General features: G+C 41.8%; 1 protein-coding gene across 6 annotated transcripts in view; it reads left to right on the forward strand.

Moving 5' to 3' along the window:
- CSPP1 (centrosome and spindle pole associated protein 1) overlaps positions 1-25,338 on the forward strand; it is a 178,052-nt gene that overhangs the window by 67,099 nt on the left and 85,615 nt on the right. For 5 of the 6 annotated variants that reach the window (XM_082258429.1, XM_082258430.1, XM_082258431.1 and 2 more), the window contains exons 5-7: positions 4,328-4,351; positions 15,486-15,566; positions 20,356-20,460. In XM_082258429.1, the coding sequence (XP_082114555.1) occupies positions 4,328-4,351; positions 15,486-15,566; positions 20,356-20,460 (210 nt within the window). The remainder of the gene's footprint in view (positions 1-4,327; positions 4,352-15,485; positions 15,567-20,355; positions 20,461-25,338) is intronic. The other variant, XM_082258432.1, reaches the window with a different exon arrangement.

The raw sequence follows: 25,338 nt of genomic DNA on the forward strand, positions 1-25,338 counted from the left end.
GCTGCCGACACTGGGGAGCTACAGTTTATTGAGGGAACCATGAATGCCAACATGTACTGTGACATACTGAAGCAGAGCACGATCCCCTCCCTTCGGAAACTGAGCCGCAGGGCAGTATTCCAACATAACGACCCCAAACACACCTCCAAGATGGCTTGCTAAAGAAGCTGAGGGTAAAGTCGATGGACTGGCCAAGCATGTCTCCAAACCTAAACCCTATTGAGCATCTGTGGGGCATCCTCAAACGGAACGTCTCTAACATCCACCAGCTCCGTGATGTCATCATGGAGGAGAGGAAGAGGACTCCAGTGGCAACCTGTGAAGCTCTGGTGAACTCCATGCCCAAGAGGATTAAGGCAGTGCTGCAATATAATGGTGGCCACAGAAAATATTGACACTTTGGGGCAATTTGGACATTTTTACTTAGGGGTGTACTCACTTTTGAGACCAGCCGTTTAGACATTAATGGCTGTTAAGTTATTTTGAGGGAACAGCAAATTTACACTGTTATACAAGCTGTACACTTATTACTCTTCATTGTAGCAAAGTGTCACTTCTTCAGTGTTGTCACATGAAAAGATCTAATAAAATGTTTACAAAAGTTTGAGGGGTGTACTCACTCTTGTGAGATACTGTATGTGTGTGTGTGTATATATATATATATATATATATATATATATATATATATATACATACATACAGTGCATTGCGAAAGTATTCAGCCCCCTTGAACTTTTCAACCTTTTGCCACATTTCAGGCTTCAAACATAAAGATATAAAACTGTAATTGTTTGTGAAGAATCAGCAACAAGTGGGACACAATCATGAAGTGGATTGAAATTTATTGGATATTTCAAACTTTAACAAATAAAAAACTGAAAAATTGGGCGTGCAAAACTATTCAGCCCCTTTACTTTCAGTGCAGCAAACTCTCTCCAGAAGTTCAGTGAGGATCTCTGAATGATCCAATGTTGACCTAAATGACTAATATCAAGTCTCCGTATAAATGCACCTGCACGGTGATCGTCTCAGAGGTCCGTTTAAAGCGCAGAGAGCATCATGAAGAACAAGGAACACACCAGGCAAGTCCGAGATATTATTGTGGAGAAGTTTAAAGCCGGATTTGGATACAAAAAGATTTCCCAAGCTTTAAACATCCCAAAGAGTACTGTGCAAGCGATAATATTGAAATGGAAGGAGTATCAGACCACTGCAAATCTACAAAGACCTGGCCGTCCCTCTAAACTTTCAGCTCATACAAGGAGAAGACTGATCAGAGATGCAGCCAAGAGGCCCATGATCAGTCTGGATGAACTGCGGGGATCTACAGTTGAGGTGGGAGACTCTGTCCATAGGACAACAATCAGTCGTATACTGCACAAATCTGGGCTTTACGGAAGAGTGGCAAGAAGAAAGCCATTTCTTAAAGATATCCATAAAAAGTGTCATTTAAAGTTTGCCACAAGCCACCTGGGAGACACACCAAACATGTGGAAGAAGGTGCTCTGGTCAGATGAAACCAAAATCGAACTTTTTGGCAACAATGCAAAACTTTATGTTTGGCGTAAAAGCAACACAGCTCATCACCCTGAACACACCATCCCCACTGTCAAACATGGTGGTGGCAGCATCATGGTTTGGGCCTGCTTTTCTTCAACAGGGACAGGGAAGATGGTTAAAATTGATGGGAAGATGGATGGAGCCAAATACAGGACCATTCTGGAAGAAAACCTGATGGAGTCTGCAAAAGACCTGAGACTGGGACGGAGATTTGTCTTCCAACAAGACAATGATCCAACACATAAAGCAAAATCTACAATGGAATGGTTCACAAATAAACATATCCATGTGTTAGAATGGCCAAGTCAAAGTCCAGACCTGAATCCAATCGAGAATCTGTGGAAAGAACTGAAAACTGCTGTTCACAAACGCTCTCCATCCAACCTCACTGAGCTCGAGCTGTTTTGCAAGGAGGAATGGGCAAAAATGTCAGTCTCTCGATGTGCAAAACTGATAGAGACATACCCCAAGCGACTTACAGCTGTAATCGCAGCAAAAGGTGGCGCTACAAAGTATTAACTTAAGGGGGCTGAATAATTTTGCACGCCCAATTTTTCGGTTTTTTATTTGTTAAAAAAGTTTGAAATATCCAATAAATTTCGTTCCACTTCATGATTGTGTCCCACTTGTTGTTGATTCTTCACAAAAAATTACAGTTTTATAGCTTAATGTTTGAAGCCTGAAATGTGGCAAAAGGTCGAAAAGTTAAAGGGGGTCGAATACTTTAGCAATGCACTGTGTATATGTATATATATATATATATATACAGTGGGTACGGAAAGTATTCAGACCCCCTTACATTTTTCACTCTTTGTTATATTGCAGCCATTTGCTAAAATCATTTAGGTTCATTCTTCTTCCTCATGAATGTACACATAGCACCCCATACTGACAGAAAAACACAGAATTGTTGACATTGTTGCAGATTTATTAAAAAAGAAAAACTGAAATATCACATGGTCCTAAGTATTCAGACCCTTTGCTGTGACACTCATATATTTAACTCAGGTGCTTTCCATTTCTTCTGATCATCCTTGAGATGGTTCTACACCTTCATTTGAGTCCAGCTGTGTTTGATTATACTGATTGGACTTGATTAGGAAAGCCACACACCTGTCTATATAAGACCTTCCAGATCACAATGCATGTCAGAGCAAATGAGAATCATGAGGTCAAAGGAACTGCCTGAAGAGCTCAGAGACAGAATTGTGGCAAGGCACAGATCTGGCCAAGGTTACAAAAAGATTTCTGCTGCACTTTAGGTTCCTAAGAGCACAGTGGCCTCCATAATCCTCAAATGGAAGACGTTTGGGACGACCAGAACCCTTCCTAGAGCTGGCCGTCCGGCCAAACTGAGCTATCGGGGGAGAAGAGCCTTGGTGAGAGAGGTAAAGAAGAACCCAAAGATCACTGTGGCTGAGCTCCAGAGATGCAGTCAGGAGATGGGAGAAAGTTGTAGAAAGTCAACCATCACTGCAGCCCTCCACCAGTTGGGGCTTTATGGCAGAGTGGCCCGACGGAAGCCTCTCCTCAGTGTAAGACACATGAAAGCCTGCATGGAGTTTGCTAAAAAACACCTGAAGGACTCCAAGATGGTGAGAAATAAGATTCTCTGGTCTGATGAGACCAAAATAGAACTTTTTGGCCTTAATTCTAAGCGGTATGTTGAGAAAACCAGGCACTGCTCATCACCTTTCCAATACAGTCACCAGTGAAGCATGGTGGTGGCAGCATCATGCTGTGTGGGTGTTTTTCAGCTGAAGGGACAGGACGACTGGTTGCAATCGAGGGAAAGATGAATGCGGCCAAGTACAGGGATATCCTGGACAAAAACCTTCTCCAGAGTGCTCTGGACCTCAGACTGGGCCGAAGGTTTACCTTCCAACAAGACAATGACCCTAAGCACACAGCTAAAATAACGAAGGAGTGGCTTCACAACAACTCCGTGACTGTTCTTGAATGGCCCAGCCAGAGCCCTGACTTAAACCCAATTGAGCATCTCTGGAGAGACCTAAAAATGGCTGTCCACCAACGTTTACCATCCAACCTGACAGAACTGGAGAGGCTCTGCAAGGAGGAATGGCAGAGTATCCCCAAATCCAGGTGTGAAAGACTTGTTGCATCTTTCCCAAAAAGACTCCTGGCTGTATTAGATCAAAAGGGGGCTTCTACTAAATACTGAGCAAAGGGTCTGAATACTTAGGACCATGTGATATTTCAGTTTTTCTTTTTTAATAAATCTGCAACAATGTCAACAATTCTGTGTTTTTCTGTCAGTATGGGGTGCTATGTGTACATTCATGAGGAAGAAGAATGAACTTAAATGATTTTAGCAAATGGCTGCAATATAACAAAGAGTGAAAAATTTAAGGGGGTCTGAATACTTTCCGTACCCACTGTGTGTGTATATATATATATATATATATATATATATATATAGCTCAAATTCTTCTTTTTTTTTTTTTTTTGAGTATCTGTTTCTGTGTTTAAACACTATCTGCATAAATGGTGCATGGGAAAAGAGAACTTCTATGAAAAAAAAACAAAAAACTAATTTAAGAAATTGTGATGCTGGCAATTCAGTTTTATTTTTTATTTTTATTATTCTCATTCAGTTTAGAAAAACAATGAATGTTCTTTTTATTGATGTAGTCCTCACCATTCTTTTTGTTCCATGTTCTAATAATCATGCCTGATTGTCTACATATGTTGCAGTAACGTAAATCCATTATTATGTAATAGTGTGCTGTATTTTCCTGACTTCCAGGGAAATGCTCAGGTCAAAAGAAAGGTAGGAGGCCTATGTTCTGTTTTGCCCAACGCTGTATGTAAGTCTAAACACAGCTGCTTGTGTGCAAGGATTAATCAGAATTCTGTATTTTCATGCTAACCAATCCCTTTTTAGTAGAACTGCTCTGCATTTGATTGAGTTGGCTTTGCTTCCTAGTTTAGGAATGAGCAAACTGCATTTGTTTCTAGATTATCTTTTTTGTTGTATGCAAGAAATTTTTGCAGCTGCTTTATTATCAACTAGTATCCATTCATTACGTTTATCCTGCTTCAGATCATTAGTTGCATTTGTGCTCACCAGTATATGTACTTAGTGGCAATGTTATGTGTTGTAGCTGCATGAGGGAATCTGTACACTGCTTGCCTGCTCGCACCCCTATATGATTTCTGAGCATGTATCATTTCTGTTATGTTTTCTGGGAGCATTCAGTTTATATTGGCTTTAAAGGGTCTGTCCACCCAAAAACGGAAATTTTCTTTTTTGGTTTTACAATGCTGGGCTCAGTATACCACTTCTTATATCTCTTGGCAATGGATTATTCAACGATTTAACATCTGCCCATTACTAAAATAACATCTTTTTTTGACCCTTTAATTACTAAGAATTGAACATAAATAAATTGGTGAATATTCCTGCTGATGTTTTTATAAATATGTACAGTATCTCACAAAAGTGAGTACAACCTTTACATCTTTGTAAATATTTTATTATATTTTCATGTGACAGTAGTGAAGAAATGCCACTTTGCTACAATGTAGTGAGTAGTGAGTGTACAGCTTGTAGAACAGTGTAAATTTGCTGTCCCCTCAAAATAACTCAACACAGCCATTTATGTCTAAACTGCTGGCAACAAACGTGAGTACACCCCTAAGTGACAATGTCCAAGTTGGGCCCAATTAGCCATCTTCCCTCCCCGGTGTCTTGTGACTCGTTAGTGTTACAAGGTCTCAGGTGTGAATGGGGAGCAGGTGTGTTAAATGTGGTGTTATCGCTCTCACTCTCTCATACTGGTCACTGGAAGTTCAACATGGCAACTCATGGCAAAGAACTCTCTGAGGATCTGAAAAAAAGAATTGTTGCTCTACATAAAGATGGCCTAGGCTATAAGAAGATTGCCAAGACCCTGAAACTGAGCTGCAGCACGGTGGCCAAGACCATACAGCGGTTTAACAGAACAGGTTCCACTCAGAACAGGCCTCGCCATGATCGACCAAAGAATGTGAGGGGTGTACTCAATTTTGGGAGATACTGTATTTGAATTAAGAAAGGTGCATGAATCGAGGACTTGGTAAATAAAAACCTAATATTTTGGATCAGGTTTGAAAAAGAACTGGTGTTAATTGAGGTGAAGTACTGAACAATAAGAAGAAAGCAATTATTCCAACAGGGTATCAAAATGCAACAACAATGTAGAATTATTAATGTAACAGGAAAGTACAGACAAATCAGGTATTTTCACTCTACAACAGTGTGTAGATTAAAGAGGTAAAGAAAAATGGGAAATAAAGAGGAGAGGGAAAGCAGATGTAGGTAAATATAGGATGGGGTGAACGGTGCCTTTTTAATTGGTTAGATCTCAATCCAATGTATGCTTCTACTAAAAAGTATAAGAAAGGGAATATGGTGACTAATAAAGGTATAAGTTTATAGGTAGCAGCCAAATCTTTCTTGCACTAAAGAGGTAAGACAGACACATTTCTATTCAGAAGACATAATCTGTACATATCGAGGAGTGGACTTGAATGTCAGCAAACATGCTCATATGTTGGTGAAGGAGGAATGATCTCTGCGCATTTCAAAAGTGAGGTCCTACATTGCGCAGATATGATCCACAATTTGAAATCAAGATTTTACAGCTATACATTTAATACAAATATAATACATGACTGCTAATATAATTGTATTTAAATAGCATTGAGCAGACATGGACATAATCTTAAAGAGAAACTTCACTCCATACTCAGCTGCAATTAGTTTAATTGGTTCTATGTGTGGAAATATAGAAAAACATTCTTACTAGTCCAGTAAGTTAAGGATTGTCCTTCTGGCAGCCAAAATTCTCTGTTACTGTGCTCCTGTGCCGCCAATCTCATATGTACGCAGATGCACAGGGGTCTCTACCTGTTCCCATGGACCTGCTGCAATAATTTCCATGTGCAAGATTTCACACTGAACCCTGGGACTTAGTAACCTTTGCTTGAGTGCGGATGCAGTTTTTTTTTTTTTTAAATGTCAAATTCTTTAAGGGAGAGGGGGGGGAGAGAATAGGCAGTTCTTTGCATGGGTGAAGGTCCACTTTAAAGAATTATGTCCAAAAAAGCCACGCTAGTTTCAAATGTGATGGAAACAATTCAATAACCATTAATCCTACGGTAAAATAATTATTGTGATAAAAATATTAAAGTGTAGAAAGTCCACGTGAAGAGAGAACGATCCGATAGTGTAAAACAGTATAAACTCTTTTTCTTTATCATACATCACGGTACACAGAGCAGGTAATAATGACTATCTGGTTATACGTTACCTTTAGGTGAATGGACACTGGCAACCGATAGACAGGAAGTTCCTCCTAAATAACCCTCCCATACAGGAAGAACCTCCGTTTTTTCGCCAGTGTCTTGAAGGTGGTGATTATGGCTGTTAAAGCGCTTCAAATCTCAAAAAAAAAAAAAGTCCCAGTAATTGGGCGTTCTATCGGATCCATTCAAATGGCTAAGCGCTAAAAGAGTGGTACCCGAGCCTTGGCTAGAGAAGATCCGAGGTTTTGCCTGTAATGTTACCCATATGGGCACGGAACCCTAGTAATGAAACCCTGGTTTTAATTATCCCAAGGAGTTTTCAGCAGGGTGCTCTACAGGTCCAAGGGAGTAGACCCCATTAAAAAAGGGGGACCTGGTCCTTGAAGATCAAATTGACCACTCTCCCTGTGATGGGTGAAGATCGGGTCCTGCTGAGGATCCTGCGGCGGGACTGGCAAGTTATTTTTTTTTCTCTCTCTTAGAAATAATTTTTAAGGGAAGGAATAAGCACATTTTCTCCTAGCTGTAGTTCAGTTTTGGTCACTAGATGGTGCTGTTCTGCAGTATAGGGTTTACCTGTGGCCCAGTGATAAAGCTGAAGTGGCAAAGCTATGCACAAAATAAGTAAATAGATGGCATAAATAATACAGGTGAACTGAATCCAAAAAATCAATGCAATAACATAAAGTGACTTAATGCCTTGAAGGTGCGATGGTCAGGGCAACAAAGATATATGTCCTGGGAATAGTGACTATTTTACCCACGCATAAAATGTGTCTTAAGCAGGGGGCTGGTGGGCCCACAAATAGACAATAAATGGAATAAATAAACACGAAAGACCAGTAAGACCTGTGCAGGGTGACTGGTGATGTTGAGTGGGTAATTATTGAACCCAGTGGGATATATAAATATAAATAAAAATATATAGATTATAAAATAATACACAAAGGTTATGACTTCAGAGCAATATTTATAGTGACTAAGTGCAATAGGTGATGGATGGTGGGGTATTCAAAATAAATAGTCCAGTGGTGGAGTCAATCCTCATGCAGTAACTCCAAAGGGGTCCTAGGGGGTGGTGTAACGGTTGAGTGCTCCTGGACTCTCAAGTAAAGGATGCACTCACCAGAAATACCCACCCCACACAGGGGTAATAAGCAAAGCTGTAAACGAATGTACTCTGTGTGATAATGCCTTGGTCTTGGATGATCCTCCTAGAATCCTGGTCCCAGGTAGAGGTCCACGGTAACCTGGCTAAGGCCCCAGTCTCATCTACTCCTCGGGTGGTAGGGTGGTGGGTGTCTCATATAAATGAACAAGGGGGGACCAATAGTGTAATACTGCCAAATTATTTTTATTAAAAGTATACAATAGGGTGCTCACAATATCCAAGTGGTTAAAAAGCGTGGTATCGGGTATCCGGAACGCTGTGCGTTCCACAGGAGTCTGGAACAGGAAGTGACGTGATGGCGCCATACGCGTTTCGTCATAAGACGTCCGCGGCCTGGGACCAGGATTCTAGGAGGATCAGGCGTTATCACAGAGTACCCCCGTTTACAGCTTTGCCCATTACCCCTGTGTGGGGTGGGTATTTCTGGTGAGTGCATCCTTTACTTGAGAGTCCAGGAGCACTCAACCATTACACCACCCCCTAGGACCCCTTTGGAGTTACTGCATGAGGATTGACTCCACCACTGGATGTGCACAATCAATGGACTATTTATTTTGAATGCCCCACCATCCGTCACCTATTGTACTTAGTCACTATAAATATTGCTCTGAAGTCATAACCTTTGTGCATTATTTTATAATCTGTATATTTTTATTTATGTATCCCACTGGGTTCAATAATTAACCCACTCAACATCACCAGTCACCCTGCACAGGTCTTACGTGTTTATTTATTCCATTTATTGTCTATTTGTGGGCCCACCAGTACCCTGCTTAAGACACATTTTATGTGCGGGTAAAATAGTCACTATTCCCAGGACACATATCTTTGTTGCCCTGACCATCGCACCTTCAAGGCATTAAGTCACTTAATGTTATTGCATTGATTTTTTGGATTCAGTTCACCTGTATTATTTATGCCATCTATTTATTTATTTTCTGCATAGCTTTGTCACTTCAGCATTATCACTGGGCCCAATTTTTGGTTGCCCAACCTCAGCACTTTACTAGCACCAGTCACTTTATATCCTTGATGTTTTACCTCAGTTTATTTATTATCCATTTGTGAGATTTTTCATTGTGATGTTTTACTATTGCCTTGACATTTATTCCTCCAAAACACAAGTAGCACTTTATTCATCCTCAGGTGCTTACCTTATCCCCCTCCTGAGGGGGCTGTAGCCCACTTCCCCTCTCCATAGCGCGGAACCCCTTCTTTTTAATTTAGCTATAGGAATCTGTCAGTTCTTAAAAGACCATATTAAAAAAAAAAAAAAAACTGGCTAAAGGTTCTATCCAGGGGGAATCTTAGGAAGAATTGGCAGAAATGCCTCGCGCTTTCTGTTTTGCTATTGACGCCCTCAAAGATTTTATCCAACAGATTTGCCGGGTAGCCCTTCTCTCTGTCCATATGTGCAGAGTTCTGTGGCTTAAAAACTGGTCAGCAGAATTACCTTGTAAAAAACTGCTGACATCCTTTGTATTAAGAATGTCTCTTTGGGGAGGATCTGGATATATACATCCAAAAAATCTTAAGGGGGAAAAGTGCCCTGTTGCCAGTAAAAAGGAGGTATACAATTTCATCCTTTAAGGCTTCTAGTTTTACTGTTCCCTTTAATGTATCAGTATCTAAGCAGTTTCGAAGACCTCAGCCGTCAGGTTTCAGGAAAATTCAGGGTCAAGGTCAGAAAAGGCCCTGGGTCCAAAAGCCTGGTAAAACAGGCTCCAAGTCTGCCTTATGAAGAGGCGCCCCCATTCACTCGGGTGGGGGGAAGACTTTCGCTTTTCTCAAGAGCTTGGGAAAAGGTGGTTCAGGACAAATGGGTCTTATCCACTGTAATTCAGGGCTACATGATAGAATTCAGGGAGTTTCCTCCTTTTCGGTTTCTGGCTTCAAATGTCCCTACGTGCCCTGTAAAAAGGGAACCCTTATTCCGGGCTCTGGAACACCTGTTAGTACAGGGTGTAATTGGGGAGGTTCCAACCAGTGAAAGTGAAAGGTTCACAGGGCTGTACTCAAATCTTTTTACAGTGCCAAAACCAAACGGGGAGGTAAGACTCATTCTGGATCTCAAAGCACTGAACCAGTACCTGTCCGTTCGGTCGTTTTGGATGGAATTATTTCGCTCGGTGGTAGCCTCTCTAGGAAATTATAAAAAAATTATAAAAAAAATTCTCTAAAATTATTTGGCCTTCATAGATGTCAAGGAAGCATACCTCCATGTGCCATTCTTAAAAGCGCATCAGAGGTTTCTAAGGTTTGCAGTAGGGCAGTGCCATTTCCACTTTGTAGCTCTATCGTTCGGTCTGGCTACAGCTCCCCGGGTGTTTACAAAAATCTTGGCCCCGGTGTTAGCCTTTCTAAGGTCCCAAGGCATCTCTGTCAGGGGTTACCTGGACAACCTACTGTTAAAGAATCGTTCAAGCTTAGGGCTAACTCAAGACGTGTCCCTAACGATCCAGTTTCTAGAGGGCTTGGGTTGGATTATCAATCTAGAGAAATCCACCTTAAAGCCTGTTCAAGTCTTGGAATATCTGGGTCTGGTTCTCAACACAGTTCAGGCAAAAGTTGTTTTGCCGTCAAAAAAGGTTGTGGCCCTAAGAAGCCTGGTAAGGTTCGTAGGGGGAAAAAAGTTTCCCTCCATATGACTATGCATGAGGCTGTTGGACAAAATAGCAGGCTCTTTCGAGGCAGTCCCTTATGCTCAATTCCACTCCAGACTGTTTCAGAACAGTATTCTCCCTGCTTGGAACAAGAAGGTCCAAGTGTTGGATTTCCCTATGTCTCTCGCTTCGGGGTTCAGGCAGGATCTGTCTTGGTGGATGATTCCAATCAACCTAAGCAAAGGAAAATCTTTTTTTGCCAGTAACCTGGAAGGTTGTAACCACAGACACCAGCCTGATCGGTTGGGGGCTGTCTTGGAGGGTCTTTCTGTCTGAAGGGACTTATGCCCCATACACACACGCAGATTATCTGCAGACTTTTGTCTGCAGACTTACCTTTTCTATGTAGTGCAAGGGCCTGCCGGATTGCATACAAATTGAAAGTGTTTAGGTTTGACCTCATATTATATGGTTTTGGTAAGTCTGCAGACAAAAGTCTGCAGATAATCTGCACGTGTGTACGGGGCATTAGTCTCAGGTAGAGAGTATCTTGCCATCAACAACTTGGAAACCTGGGCTGTTTGGTGCTGTGTCATTGGACAGCCAGGTCGCAGGGGCGTCCTGTCAGGATTCAGTCAGACAATGCGACCCTGGTGGCTTATATAATCCATCAGGGAGGCACCAGAAGCCAATTGGTTCAGAAAGAAGTGAATCACATACTGACATGGATAGAGAGGTATGTTCCCTGTTTGTCAGCAGTATTCATCCCGGGTGTGAACAAATGGCTGGCAGACTTTCTAAGTCGCCAGCAGCTGTGTCCAGGGGAATGGTCCTTGCATCCCGAAGTGTTTCAGCTGATCTGTCAATGTTGGGGTACCCTCGACGTAGTTCTATTGGCATCCAGGTTCAACAACAAACTGAACAATTTTGTGTCCAGAACCAAGGATCCAATGGCTATCAGAACAGATGCCTTAGTGACTCCTTGGTCACATTTCAGCCTGATGTGTGCATTTCCTCCGATCCAACTTCTGCCACGGTTGTTGAGCAGAATTCAGGTGGAAGGGAAGCCGGTGATTCTGGTGGCTCCTGTGTGGCCCAGGAGGCCTTGGTTTGCAGAGGTTGTGAGACTAGCCGTGGGGCCATGATTGCTTCCATGTCGACCAGATCTGCTCTCCCAAAGTCCCATATTCTTTCCTGCTTTACGGCCGCTGAATTTGACGGCCTGGCTATTGAAACCAGAATCTTGAAGGATCGGGGGATCTCGGGCTTGGTTTTGGCTACATTGATTAATGCCAGAAAACCCATCTCTAGGAGAATCTATTATAGAGTTTGGAAATCCTATATCTCTTGGTGTGAATCCAAGAAACGGCATCCTCATAAGTATGTCATTGCTAGAATTCTTGCTTTTCTTCAGATACCCTACATGCTCTTAAAATTGGCATTAGGGACCATTAAAGGTCAAGTCTCAGCCTTGTCAGTTTTTTCCAGAGACCTTTAGTGACAAACTCTTTGGTGCGGACATTTATGCAAGGTGTGCTTTGCATGGTTCTGCCAATTAAGCCACCCCTGTGTCCTTGGGACCTTAATCTTGTATTCTCGGTGCTGCAGAGTCAGGCCTTTGAACCTATCAGGAAGATTCCCTTGGTATTATTGGTAAGGAAATTGGTCTTTTTGGTTGCTATAAACTCGGCCAGGAGGGTCTCGGAGTTAGCGGCTCTTTCTGTAGAGAGCCATTTTTGACCCTTCATCAGGAGAAAGTGGTCTTTCGTCGTCATCCATCCTTTTTGCCTAAAATAGTATCAGGGTTTCACCTAAACCAGGATATAGTTCTGCCTTCCTGTTTTCTAAATCCTCAGACTCTAGAGGAAAGATTGTTGCATTCACTAGAAGTGGTTTGTGCAGTTAAAGTCCATTTGAAGTCATCTGCACTAATCCGTAGTACCAATGCTTTTTTTGTATTGCCAGAAGGGCCTATGAAAGGCCAAGCGGCAACTATTTCCACCATCTCTAGGTGGATTCGTCAAGTCATTGTTCAAGCTTATGGCTTAAAGGGTAAGATTCCGCCTTTTAAGTTAAAAGTGCATTCTACCAGGAGGGTGAGTGCTTCTTGGGCAGTGCATCATCAAGTATCTATGGCTCAGATTTGCAAAGCTGCTACTTGGTCTTCAGTTCATACATTCGCAAGGTTTTATCAAGTGGATGTTAGAGTCCGAGAAGGGGCTCAGTTTGGTATTAGCGTGTTGCAAGCAGCACTATAAGTTCCTATGGTTCTTTGTCCAGGGGCAGTTATGGGATTTTGTGTCCCCTTTCCTAAAGGGCATTGCTTTAGGACATCCCAGATAGTCATTATTACCTGCTCTGTCCCGTGATGTACGATAAAGAAAATAGGATTTTTCCTACAGCTTACCTGTAAAATCCTTTTCTTGGAGTACATCACAGGACACAGAGGTCCCACCCCTTCTTTTCTGGGAACGTCATTGCTTGCTTCAAAAACCGAGGTTCTTCCTGTATGGGAGGGGTTATATGGGAGGAACTTCCTGTCTATTGGTTGCCAGTGTCCATTCACCTAAAGGTAGCGTATAACCCAGATAGTCATTATTACCTGCTCTGTGTCCTGTGATGTACTCCAAAAAAGGATTTTACAGGTAAGCTGTAGGAAAAATGATTAAAATATTTAGATTGCACTTACATGATTCATGTTCATTGTGAAAAATTCCTTGCCGGCGAAGAAACAGGAACAGTCTACCTGTGTTTCCGGGGTCAGTGGGGACGCAGTGATGTCAGCACGGGGCGTCGCCCAACATGTTTAGTTAAAACTAACGACTGCCGTGGTAGTTCATTGAGTGTTCCTGCTAAGGAGTTTCAGCTTATCCATAAGGGATGTACGGGTAAGCTCATTCACTGCCAGTGTGCAGGAGACCTGCATGGCTTCAGCGATCTACTGATTGCTGGTGCAATGCGTTCCAGGCTCCTGCAACAAAAAATAATAAATGCTCATTTTTTTACCTGCAAGGAATACCTGAAATAATCATCTCTCCTGTCTCCTGCACTGGCAATTATTGTTGCATTGAAAAGAAAGGTCGCCAATCTTTAGAAGCTAACACATCTGGGTTTGTCGATTTCCAGGTCCGCTGTTCTCTGTGGCTTGGTTCATTACAGGACATAGTGGTGACAAAGAGGTTTGCAGATGGCACCTCTACGCACAGTAAGGGACCTGGAAATCAACACTTCTGAAGTGCCTATTTCTGAAGAGTCTCTAGGTGGTGGTTCCTTTTCACAGAAGCAGTGACAGGCAGCTCCAGCAGAACTTTTTTTTGTGGAACTCCAGGATGGCACAAATAAAGTTTATTATCCATCCAGCATATGCAGAATATAATGCTATTTTTAAACAGGGGAGAATGAATGCAGAGGGTTTGTTACACTCAACCTGCAATCTTCCACTCTGTTGGTTCCTGTTGTGAGGACCGGTCTCCCGAAGCCTCTTCTCCTGTTGGTCCCCAAGTGGTCATGTCACTACCCCTCTTGCTAAAGTCCTCATGTATAATTCAGGCCTGCCCACATTCTGATGCTGGAGAGACGAGGACCAGAACATCGGCTACCATGGGATGCATTTTATATTTTGAGCCAGTCTAGAGTCCTGCTTCAAACTGGAAAACATATCTGATACAAAAGGAAATCCTTGGTGGTGATATACAATGCAAGGATTTTCACAAATATTTTTTGCATATTCTTATTTTCTCTGTTCTGAAGATATTATTTTAGATTAGGTGATAATTGGAACTATCTGTCTTCATATAAGTACAGCAGTCTTAGTGTATTGCTAAAATTCAAACCGTAATGGCATCACCTTCATTTTAGGGTTCTTTAAGATTATTTTATCAGAGATTAAATTATTTTTTTTATAATACATCAGGGGACACAGAGCATCTTCATATCTATGATAATAGGGTTACGCTGCCATGTTCAGATGATTGGTCTCAGAGATCCCTCCCCCTGTGTCTTGTGGTTCATGGTTTGCTACAAAAACTGAAACCTTGTCTAATGGAGGTTATGCCTTGCAGTGGACTTCCTGTCTTTTTTTTTTTTTTTTTTGCCCATCACCTGTAGGTGGCAGCATAACCCTAACATCATGGTTATGTAGATGCTCTGTGTTCCATGATGTAAACCAAAGATCCCATTAAATACCAGTTACTTTCAGAAAAATATGTTCTTCAAATTCTCCTTATGGTTAAAAATGGACACAATTAGAAGCCACTAAATGGATGCCTACATGAATTAATTTACAATTTATTCTTGCACATTTCTATTACAAATTCTGGTACCAAAAGTTTTTTTTCCCATAACAAGATGTATATTGTTACATACCGTATATAGACCGCTCCAGAGCACAACAATAAAGGCAAGGTAAAATTAACAATGTACAAGAATCATGTTTGTATAGCAAAAAAATGTTGAAAGTAACTTACATTTAAGAACAAACACATACAATTAGTGTGGATGACTAAATCTGCAAATCAGGATCATATAATGCGATACTTTTTAAACAAGGATAAAAGATTCAGTGTACCAGCCACATGTTGCATGGAGGTATCCATCCAATATGCCCCGAATGTGGTATGCGGTATGGAAACTGGAAGGAGAAAGAAGAGGGTAGGCCATTTTCCACAAATTGAAATGTTCAAAAGCGCTGAGGATAATGGACAAGAGAAGAAGAGTAACGAGAAAAAGGAGGGGGAGAAAATGGAAAGCTATGTTTTAGTGATTTGCAGGTTGAGTGAAAATACCAGTTGTTTTTGTTTCTATTGTGACCATTATCTGTATTGTATTTTTCTCTTGTTTAGAAACACTTGATAAGCACAGCAGAAGTGGACCCAGCCACTCAAGGCCTATCTCTTCCTATAGGCGAGAGGCTGTCAGGCAAGGTAAGCCTCTTGTTTGGTTATGCCTCCTTTTGTAATGTATTGAATCCCTACAGGTACTTCAGAAACTCAGAGAGTCTTATGACTGTATGTGTTGCTTCAAGAATTTTATGAACTTGTTGTGCTTAAAGAATGATGAAAGCCATTTTCCATTTGCACAGTCTGCAGTTGTTTATTCTAATTTCAGATACTTCTCAGAAAAATAATTCAGATCCTTGCCTGTCAGCATCCAAGAGGCATGCAGATAAGTTTTCCACTGCTCCTAGAAGCTGGAAATCACGAAATTAGACACCACTACTCCAGTGATCTCCACTTGCTTCCAGGTCCCGTGCTGAGCAGTTGGCCTGCTGAATTCTGAACACAGAAGGTCGGTCGTTTGGCACGGGCACCCTTCAGAGAATGATTTGCATCTTTTGTAAATGGACGATTCTTTGAATGCCACCTGTGTTGTGCTCCTAATGGCTCTTGTGCTGACCAGCCCAACTCCTGTGTTCAGAATGCAGCAACTCAGCCGCTCAGCACAGCACCTGCAAACAAGTAGAGATCACTGTATAGTGGTGTCTGCTTTGGAGATTTCCAGCTTCCAGGGGCATCTAACAAGTATGGTATATTCATCACTCTCTGGGCTCCAGCCACAGGAGATTGGGGTAGGGAAGACAATGATCAACAATACCAAACACTTGCTTTTCCTCCTGCTTGTACTCAACAATAACTCAGTTGCCTGTCTAAAACCCATCACACATCATCTGCTGATGTTACTGTCATCTTTTGATACCCAGCCTAATTCTGGCCCAGAGTCATTAAGATTCTGCAGTGGTGATAGTAAAGAAGGAGGAAGTTGGGGTGTAAAAAAAAAAAAAAAAAAAAAAAAAAAAAGGTACACATTGGATCATTTAAATATATCCCAAAAATCAGCTGCAGTGAGACCACAAGCTGAACTGGAGATCAGTCCTTTGTCCTCTGCCAGCCTTTTCTGGACACAACCTTCACAGTGTAGCTTCTATTTAAAGAAGGCATGTCCAACCTGTGGCCCGGGGGCTGCATGCGGCCCAGAACCAAAGACAATGCGGCCCATTGCTCCCTGACAATTTTTTTTTTTTGCTGGGGAGGAAGGAAGTCGAGTCGGGAGCACGGTCACAGAGGCGGGGATCATCCACTAGTTGTGTTAAATTAGTGCTCGGGGGGCGCGTCAGCACGGGAAGGGTGCGGCGGCGTTTTATTACTTATATACCTTAACTATAGTATATATTTTATATGCGGCCCGAGAAAATTTCTCTACACTCAATGTGGCCCAGAGAAGCCAAAAGGTTGGACACCCATGATTTAAAGGATCTCTAAACTTAAGAACAAAAATTAATATAGTGCAGCTTACCAGTACTTAGATGTGGTGTTTGCTATAATGCCCAACTATCTATCTCCTGTCAATTCCATACCAGGAATTAGAGAAAAAGCTAAAAAATGTGATTTTTATTGTTCCTAACATTAAAGACCACAAACCAAAATAAAAAGATTTAAAGTTTATTACAAGTTTAAAAACATCACAAAAAATATTAACGGTGCATCAATGCCAACTTTCCATCATGATAGTGACACATATCACATCATAGCTCCAAAGTCACGCAGTCCTAAATAGGCACCATGGATCTACACATTTTGCCTATAAAAATAGCTTCATCAGGATTCAATGACCATTGATGTAACTCTATATTGATAAGACAATAATAATGTTCACACCTTCAGTGACGATTCGCTCCAACAGAGTTCTCAGGGGACCAAATTGTTACCAACAGCAGCAAAAGATTCTATAACTATTAAATAAACTTTCTATAAAAATTAGTAGTGAAATCTATATGGCTCCTCTCAAAATAAATAAATAGTCTTCTTCCCGAGGATTACAAGAAAATGGCAAAAGGTCCCGCTGCCACCGATAACTACATATGATCACTTGTGTCAACAGATTGAAAATTGGCATTGATGTACCGTTAATACTTTTTATGATGATTTTAAACTTGTAATACATATTTTTTTAGATTTTTGGTCTTTCCTGTAAGGCACACTAAAAATCCAATTATTAAAGTCTTTCTCTGCTCCCTGATATGGGTTTGGCAGGAGATAGATAGTTATCCATTTTGTATGAAAGAGGGATGGTGCCTTACGGAAATATACAGTGGGGGAAATTATTTTTTGATCCCCTGCAGATTTTGTAAGTTTGCCCACAAATTTGTACAAAGCAAGGTCCATAAAGACATGGATGAGCGAGTCCTGACCTCAACCCGATAAAAAATCTTTGGGATGAATTAGAAAGCAGACTGTGAACCAGGCCTTCTCTCCAACATCAGTGCCTGACCTCACAAATGTGCTTCTGGAAGAATGGTCAAACATTCCCATTGACACACACCTAAACCTTGTGGACAGCCTTCCCAGAAGTGTTGAAGCTTTTATAGCTGCAAAGGGTGAGCCAACTCTATATTGAACCCTACAGATTAAGACTGGGATGCCCATAAAGTTCATGTGCCTATAAAGGCAAGCGTCCTTCACAATTTCCCAACCTGTGATACAGTGTATGTTATTTGCAGGATTACCAGATGAATATAAAGGAAAAGAAGGCTGAAAAATAAACTATTGCCAGCACCACATTCACAGCTCACCACACACACTATGTTTTTTGTACAATCTCTTTTAGATCTACTAACAACTACAGTACACCCCTCACATTTTTTGTAAATATTTTATTAGATCTTTCAATGGGAAAACACTGAAGAAATGACAATGTAAAGTAGTGAGTGTACAGCTTGTATAACAGTGCAACTTTTCTGTGCCCTCAAAATAACACACAGTCATTAATGTCTAAACTGCTAGCAACAAAAGTGAGTACACCCCTAAATGAAAATGTCAAAAGTGGGCCCAATTTTCCATTTTCTCTCCCCAGTTTAATGTGACTCATTAGTGTTACAAGGTCTCAGGTGTGAATGGGGAGCAGGTGTGTTAAATTTGGTGTTATCGCTCTCACTCTCTCATACTGGTCACTAGAAGTTCAACATGGCACCTCATGGCAAAGAACTCTCTGAGGATCTGAAAAAAAGAATTGTTGCTCTACATAAAGATGGCCTAGGCTATAAGAAGACTGCTAAGACCCTGAAACTGAGCTGCAGCATGGTGGCCAAGACCATACAGTGGTGTAACAGGACAGGTTCCACTCAGAACAGGCCCCGCCATGGTCGAACAGTTAACTGCATGTGCTCAGCATCATATCCAGAGGTTGTCTTTGGGGAAATAGACGTATGAGTGCTGCCAGCATTGCTGCAGAGGTTGAAGGGGTGGGGGGTCAGCCTGTCAGTGCTCAGACCATACGCCGCCCACTGCATCAAATTGGTCTGCATGGCTGTCGTCCCAGAAGGAAGCCTCTTCTAAAGATGATGCACAAGAAAGCCCGCAAACAGTTTGCTGAAGACAAGCAGACTAAGGACATGGATTCCTGGAACCATGTCCTGTGGTCTGATGAGACCAAGATAAACTTATTCGGTTCAGATGGTGCCAAGCATGTGTGGCGACAACCAGATGAGGAGTGCGAAGACAAGTGTGTCTTGCCTACATTCAAGCATGGTGGTGGGAGTGTCATGGTCTGGGGCTGCATGAGTGCTGCCGGCACTGGGGAGCTACAGTTCCTAGAGGTAACCATGAATGCCAACATGTACTGTGACATACTGAAGCAGAGCATGATCCCCTCCTTTGGAAACTGGGATGCAGGGCAGTATTCCAACATGGTAATAACCTCAAACACACCTCTAAGATTACCACTGCCTTGCTAAAGAAGCTGAGGGTAAAGGTGATGGACTGGCCAAGCATGTCTCCAAACCTAAACTCTATTAAGCATCTGTGAGGCATCCTCAAATGAAAGGTGGAGGAGTGCAAGGTCTCTAACATCCACCAGCTCTGTGATGTCGTCATGGAGGAGTGGAAGAGGACTCCAGTGGCAACCTGTGAAGCTCTGGTGAACTCCATGCCCAAGAGGGTTAAGGCAGTGCTGGAAAATAATGGTGGCCACACAAATCATTGACACTTTGGGCCCAATTTGGACATTTTCACTTAGGGGTGCACTAACATTTGTTGCCAGCAGTTTAGTCATTAATGGCTGTGTGTTGAGCTATTTTGAGGGAACAGCAAATTTACACTGTTATACAAGCTGTACGCTCACTACTTTACATTGTAGCAAAGTGTGATTTCTTCAGTGTTGTCGCATGAAAAGTTATAATAAAATAATTACAAAAATGTGAGGGGTGTACTCACTTTTGTGAGATACTGTATGTTGTACATTGGCCTGCCTAATTGTATACACATTGGTTGAATAGTTTAGGTAGGCTTTTCATTATATAGTTTTAGTAAGTCTAAAATCGATTGTACAAAGATTTGTCAATCAGATTGTAACAGGTATGGTGACCTTAAGGCCTTGTTTGGGGGGGGGGTAGATATACTTTAACTTCTTCTACTGAGACACATGACTGACATTTTGAAAGTTTGCTTATTTCACTGTGATCTAGCATCAGGCATTCAAAGTGTTAGAGTTGCCACCTTTTTAATGCAGTACCACCATTACAGTCTATTGAAACCATTATCCAAGATGTCATTTTTGATATACCAAAGAAGCTGGCCTGAAGGGACATAAAGTAATCTGTAAAGAACATTGATTCCTGTAAATGAGAAAAAATGTTGCCTTGACTTACATTTAAATGTGTGCTTTTCTTGCAATGTAGTCAGAATTTTCTGGTCACACTCCTTCAATTTGTGTGCTTAGGAAAGACTGCGCCTTGAGAGAAACCGTGAATACAATCAATTTCTTAGGACGAAGGCGGAGGATCAGGAGACATACCGGCTTGCCGCAGCAGCACATTATAATCAGGTAATTGATGCCATTAAATCTGTATGTTTTTCATGCCGATATAACGTACTGGATATTTTATTGAAGCTTTGCAAATAATTTGTTATTCAGACATTGGGCATTTGATTCTTAAATTATTTGGGCTTTCGCAAGCCTTTTTGCTATGCATTGCGAAAAGTGGTGGTGGAGGGGTGCAATGTTTAATCAGTCACAGTAACCAGGATTGCTCTTTAAGGCTGGCTTCAAATCTTTATGCTTTTGTTTCCATGCATTTTGTTCATGTTTTTCAGTGTGTGCCTTCACAGGTTTATGCACATTTTCATTATGACTTTTCATTAAAAAATGCTTCGCTTCTAGAGAAGCGCTTGTCATTATACAAATGTAGCTAAGCATGTTCTCAGTAAACATGCATTTGCAGCTCATGAAAATGCATTTATCATGCATTTTCATGTGCTCCCATCAAATTCTGTGGGTGCCTTGATGCACATCAACAGATGAAAAAATGTACCCTAAATTATTTTCGAGAGTGCCCACATACAGTATCTCACAAAAGTGAGAACACCCCTCACATTTTTGTAAGTATTTTATTATGTCTTTTCATATGACAAAACTGAGGAAATGACACTTTTGTTACAGTGTAAATTGGTGAGTGTACAGCTTGTATAACAGTGTAAATTTGCTGTTCCCTCAAAATAACTCAACACACAGGCATTAAAGTCTAAACCGCTGGCAACAAAAGTGAGTACACCCCTAAGTGAAAATGTCCAAATTGGGCCCAATTAGTCATTTTCCCTCCCTGGTGTCATGTGACTCGTTAGTGTTACAAGGTCTCAGGTGTGAATGGGGAGCAGGTGTGTTAAATTTGGTGTTATCGCTCTCACTGTCTCATACTGGTCACTGGGAGTTCAGCATGGCACCTCATGGCAAAGAAGTCTCTGAGGATCTGAAAAAAAGTATTGTTGCTCTACATAAAGATGGCCTAGGCTATAATAACATTGCCAAGACCCTGAAACTGAGCTGCAGCACATTGACCAAGACCATACAGTGATTTAACAGGACAGGTTCATCTCAAAACAGGCCTTGCCATGGTCGACCAAAGAAGTTGAGTGCATGTGCCCAGAGTCATATCCAGAGGTTGTCTTTGGGAATTAGACGTATGAGTGCTGCCAGCATTGCTGCAGATGTTGAAGGGGTGGGGGGGGTCAGCCTGTCAGTGCTCAGACCATACACTGCACACTGCATCAAATTGTTCTGCATGGCTGTCGTTCCAGAATGAAGCCTCTTCTAAAGATGATGCAAAAGAAAGCCCGCAAACGGAGGTTGTCTTTGGGAATTAGACATATGAGTGCTGCCAGCATTGCTGCAGATGTTGAAGGGGTGGGGGGGGGGGGGGGGTCAGCCTGTCAGTGCTCAAACCATACACTGCACACTGCATCAAATTGTTCTACATGGCTGTCGTTCCAGAATGAAGCCTCTTCTAAAGATGATGCAAAAGAAAGCCCGCAAACAGTTTGCTGAAGACAAGAAGACTAAGGACATGGATTACTGGAACCATGTCCTGTGGTCTGATGAGACCAAGATAAACTTATTTGGTTCAGATGGTGCCAAGCGTGTGTGGTGGCAATCATGTGAGGAGTACAAAGACTTACAGACTTGCTTACAGTCAAGCATGGTGGTGGGAGTGTCATTGTCTGGGACTGTATGAGTGCTGCTGGCACTGGGGAGCTACAGTTCATTGAGGGAACCATGAATGCCAACATGAACTGTGACATACTGAAGCAGAGCATGATCCCCTCCCTTCAGAGACTGGGCCGAAGGGCAGTATTCCAACATAAGGACCCTAAACACACCTCCAAGACGACCAGTGCCTTGCTAAAGAAGCTGAGGGTAAAGGTGATGGACTGGCCAAGCGTGTTTTCAGACCTAAACCCTATTGAGCATCTGTGGGGCATCCTCAAACAGAAGGTGGAGGAGGGCAAGGTCTTTAACATCCACCAGCTCCGTGATGTCGTCATGGAGGAGTGGAAGGAGTCCAGTGGCATCCTGTGAAGCACTGGTGAACTCCATGCCCAAAAGGGTTAAAGCAGTGCTGGAAAAAAATGAAGCCACACAAAATATTGACACTTTGGGCCCAATTTGGACATTTTCACTTAGGGGTGTACTCACTTTTGTTGCCAGCGGTCTAGACATTAATGGTGTGTTAAGTTATTTTGAGGGGACAGCAAATTTATACTGTTATACAAGCTGTACACTCACTACTTTACGTTGTAGCAAAGTGTCATCTCTTCAGTGTTGTCAATAAAATATTTACAAAAATGTGAGGGGTGTATTCACTTTTGTTAGATACTGTATATATCAACCCATTCATAACAATTTCATTTACTGAAACCTGCCTCTCCTTTATACTTCTTCATTTATTCTATGGACCTTTATATTGCTATGTGTTTTCCTGTTTCAGTGACCGTGAGGTCAACCCTGTTCATAAGTCATTTAATTTCAAATTAAATCTAATGAAAGAAAACAATGGATTGCCAAGAAACATGCATTTTGATGTGTCCTAATGTGCACATACACTATATTGTCAAAAGTAATGGGACACACAGTAATGGCTTTACACGCATCCAGTCTTATTCCCTAAGGTTCAATAATGAGTATTATTGGCCCACCCTTGGCAGCTATAACAGTTTCAACTCTTCTGTGAAGGCTGCCCACAAGGTTTAGGAGTGTGTCTATGGGAATGTTTGACCATTTTTCCAGAAGTCCATTTGTGAGGTCAGGCACTGATGTTAGACAAGAAGGCCTGGGTCGCAGTCTCCACTCTAATTCATCCCAAATGCGTTCTATCGGTTTGATGCAGGCCAGTCAAGTTCATCCACCCCAAGCTTGCTTAACCTTGTCTTTATGGACCTTGCTTTGTGCACTGGTCCAAATCATTTGGTAAAGGGGGGGGATTATGGTGTGGGGTTGTTTTTCAGGGGTTGGGCTTGGCCCCTTAGTGCCAGTGAAGGAAACTCTTAAGGCATCAGCATACCAAGACGTTTTGGACAATTTCATGCTACCAACTTTGTGAAACAGTTTGGGAACGGCCCCTTCCTGTTCCAACATGACTGCACATCAGTGCACAAATAAGGTCCATAAAGACATGGATGAGCGAGTTTGAGCAACTTGACTGGTCTGCACAGAGTCCTGACCTCAACCCCGATAGAACACCTTTGAGATGAATTAAAGTAGAGACTGCAAGCCAGGCCTTCTCATCCACCATCAGTGCCTTACCTCACAAATGCCCTTCTGGAAGAATGGTCAAACATTCCCATAGACACACTCCTAAACCTTGTGGACAGCCTTCCCAGAAGAGTTAAAGCTGTTATAGCTGCAATGAGTGGGCCAACTCAATATTGAACCCTACGGACTAAGACTGGGATGCCATTACAGTTCATGTGCTTATCTAGACCTGGGAAAATAGTTTCTCTAAATATTGCAAGTCTCAGAAGTTGCATGGGTCTCTGCATTCAGATAATAGGAGGCTTATAAAACATCACATAATTATATACTGCAGGCCCCGAATATTCTAGGAAATTATATGTAACATTTTAGAAACCATAACATTTCAGTAGAAATAATATGGGAGGGGAACCAATACATCTATGCCACTGACATCATGTGTGAGTGGGAAGTCCTTGGAGAGAGCCACATAATAACAGTAATTTGTCTAGGATCGAGAAAAAAAAACTGCACCTTCTTGAGTATGCAGCCATAGGTGTGGCTGTGAAAGAGTCTGTAAATAAACAAAGTCCAAACAAACAAAAAACAAACATACAATGCTGAAAAAAAGGGACATTATGCCAAGGACCTGTTTGGAAAGTCCCCTAGCAAGACCATACATTGCTAAACAGTGGTATACAAATCCTGCTGTGTAGGCACCTGCCCTGTAGCCTGGGGGTAGAAGCAATGGAAGCCTCCCACTGGAGGGGAGTGTGTGCTATGATCTCCCACCACCTTGGCCTTGGGTTCCCAGGGGACCAGCCTGTTATCTGTACAGGAAACCCAGTGCTGGTAAGACCCTAATGGGTAGGGTAAAATACACCACCAGGAAGGTAGATCTGGAGCTCCTCAGCATTATACACAGGAGTTGGAGCTCTCCGACAGATGTCAGCTCACATCAAGCGGCAGGCTCCACCCCTGAAGGTTCTAATTCTTATCATTATTATAGCCTAGGAAGGAGTGTCGGAGGAGAGCAGAATTATATTACCAGGCCAGCTTGTGTTGGGCAGAAGAAAACCATCATGACTGATTGATTTTTTCCTGAGACCCAAAGTTGTAATTCATAGAGTATTTATTTGTAGTACTATTGGGTAAAGTAGAATTTCTCAATTTATTTTCATATAATAAAAGTTTTGGGGTAGTTTAATCTGAAACTTTATGAAGGTGTTAATGAGCTAATGATTTGGGGACCCCATGCTGTAGACAAACATTGACACTAACCTGTTAAACTGAGCAACAGTGATTTTTTTATAGCATCTTTTACCATAAAATGGTATTAAACCCAAAAGCAAACATTTATTAAATTTCAGCTTACCAATTCTAAGATGGGATGGCTGCATTCCATTTTCTATGCTTTCTCTTTCTATTTTCACCTGGGGATCCTGCTAATTAGCCTGTTGTTTTTAAAAAGAACAAGCTCTCCAGCAGAATGTATTAGTTACAGGGATGAGACAAACCATTCAGCACTAGCAGGGGTGTTTACAGTGATCAGCTTTTTTTGTTTATGTAAAACCGTTATCTCAAAAAAACTGTTTGCTATAAAGTACTATCTGGAATTTGGCTTCAGTTTGTTAGTTTATTTAAATCTGATAGAACAGCTAACACTCTACCCCCCCCCCCCCCCGACTGACAATGCTA

This window comes from Pelophylax lessonae (genome assembly GCF_965119305.1).
Source record: "Pelophylax lessonae genome assembly, chromosome: 5".
NCBI lineage: Eukaryota > Metazoa > Chordata > Amphibia > Anura > Ranidae > Pelophylax > Pelophylax lessonae.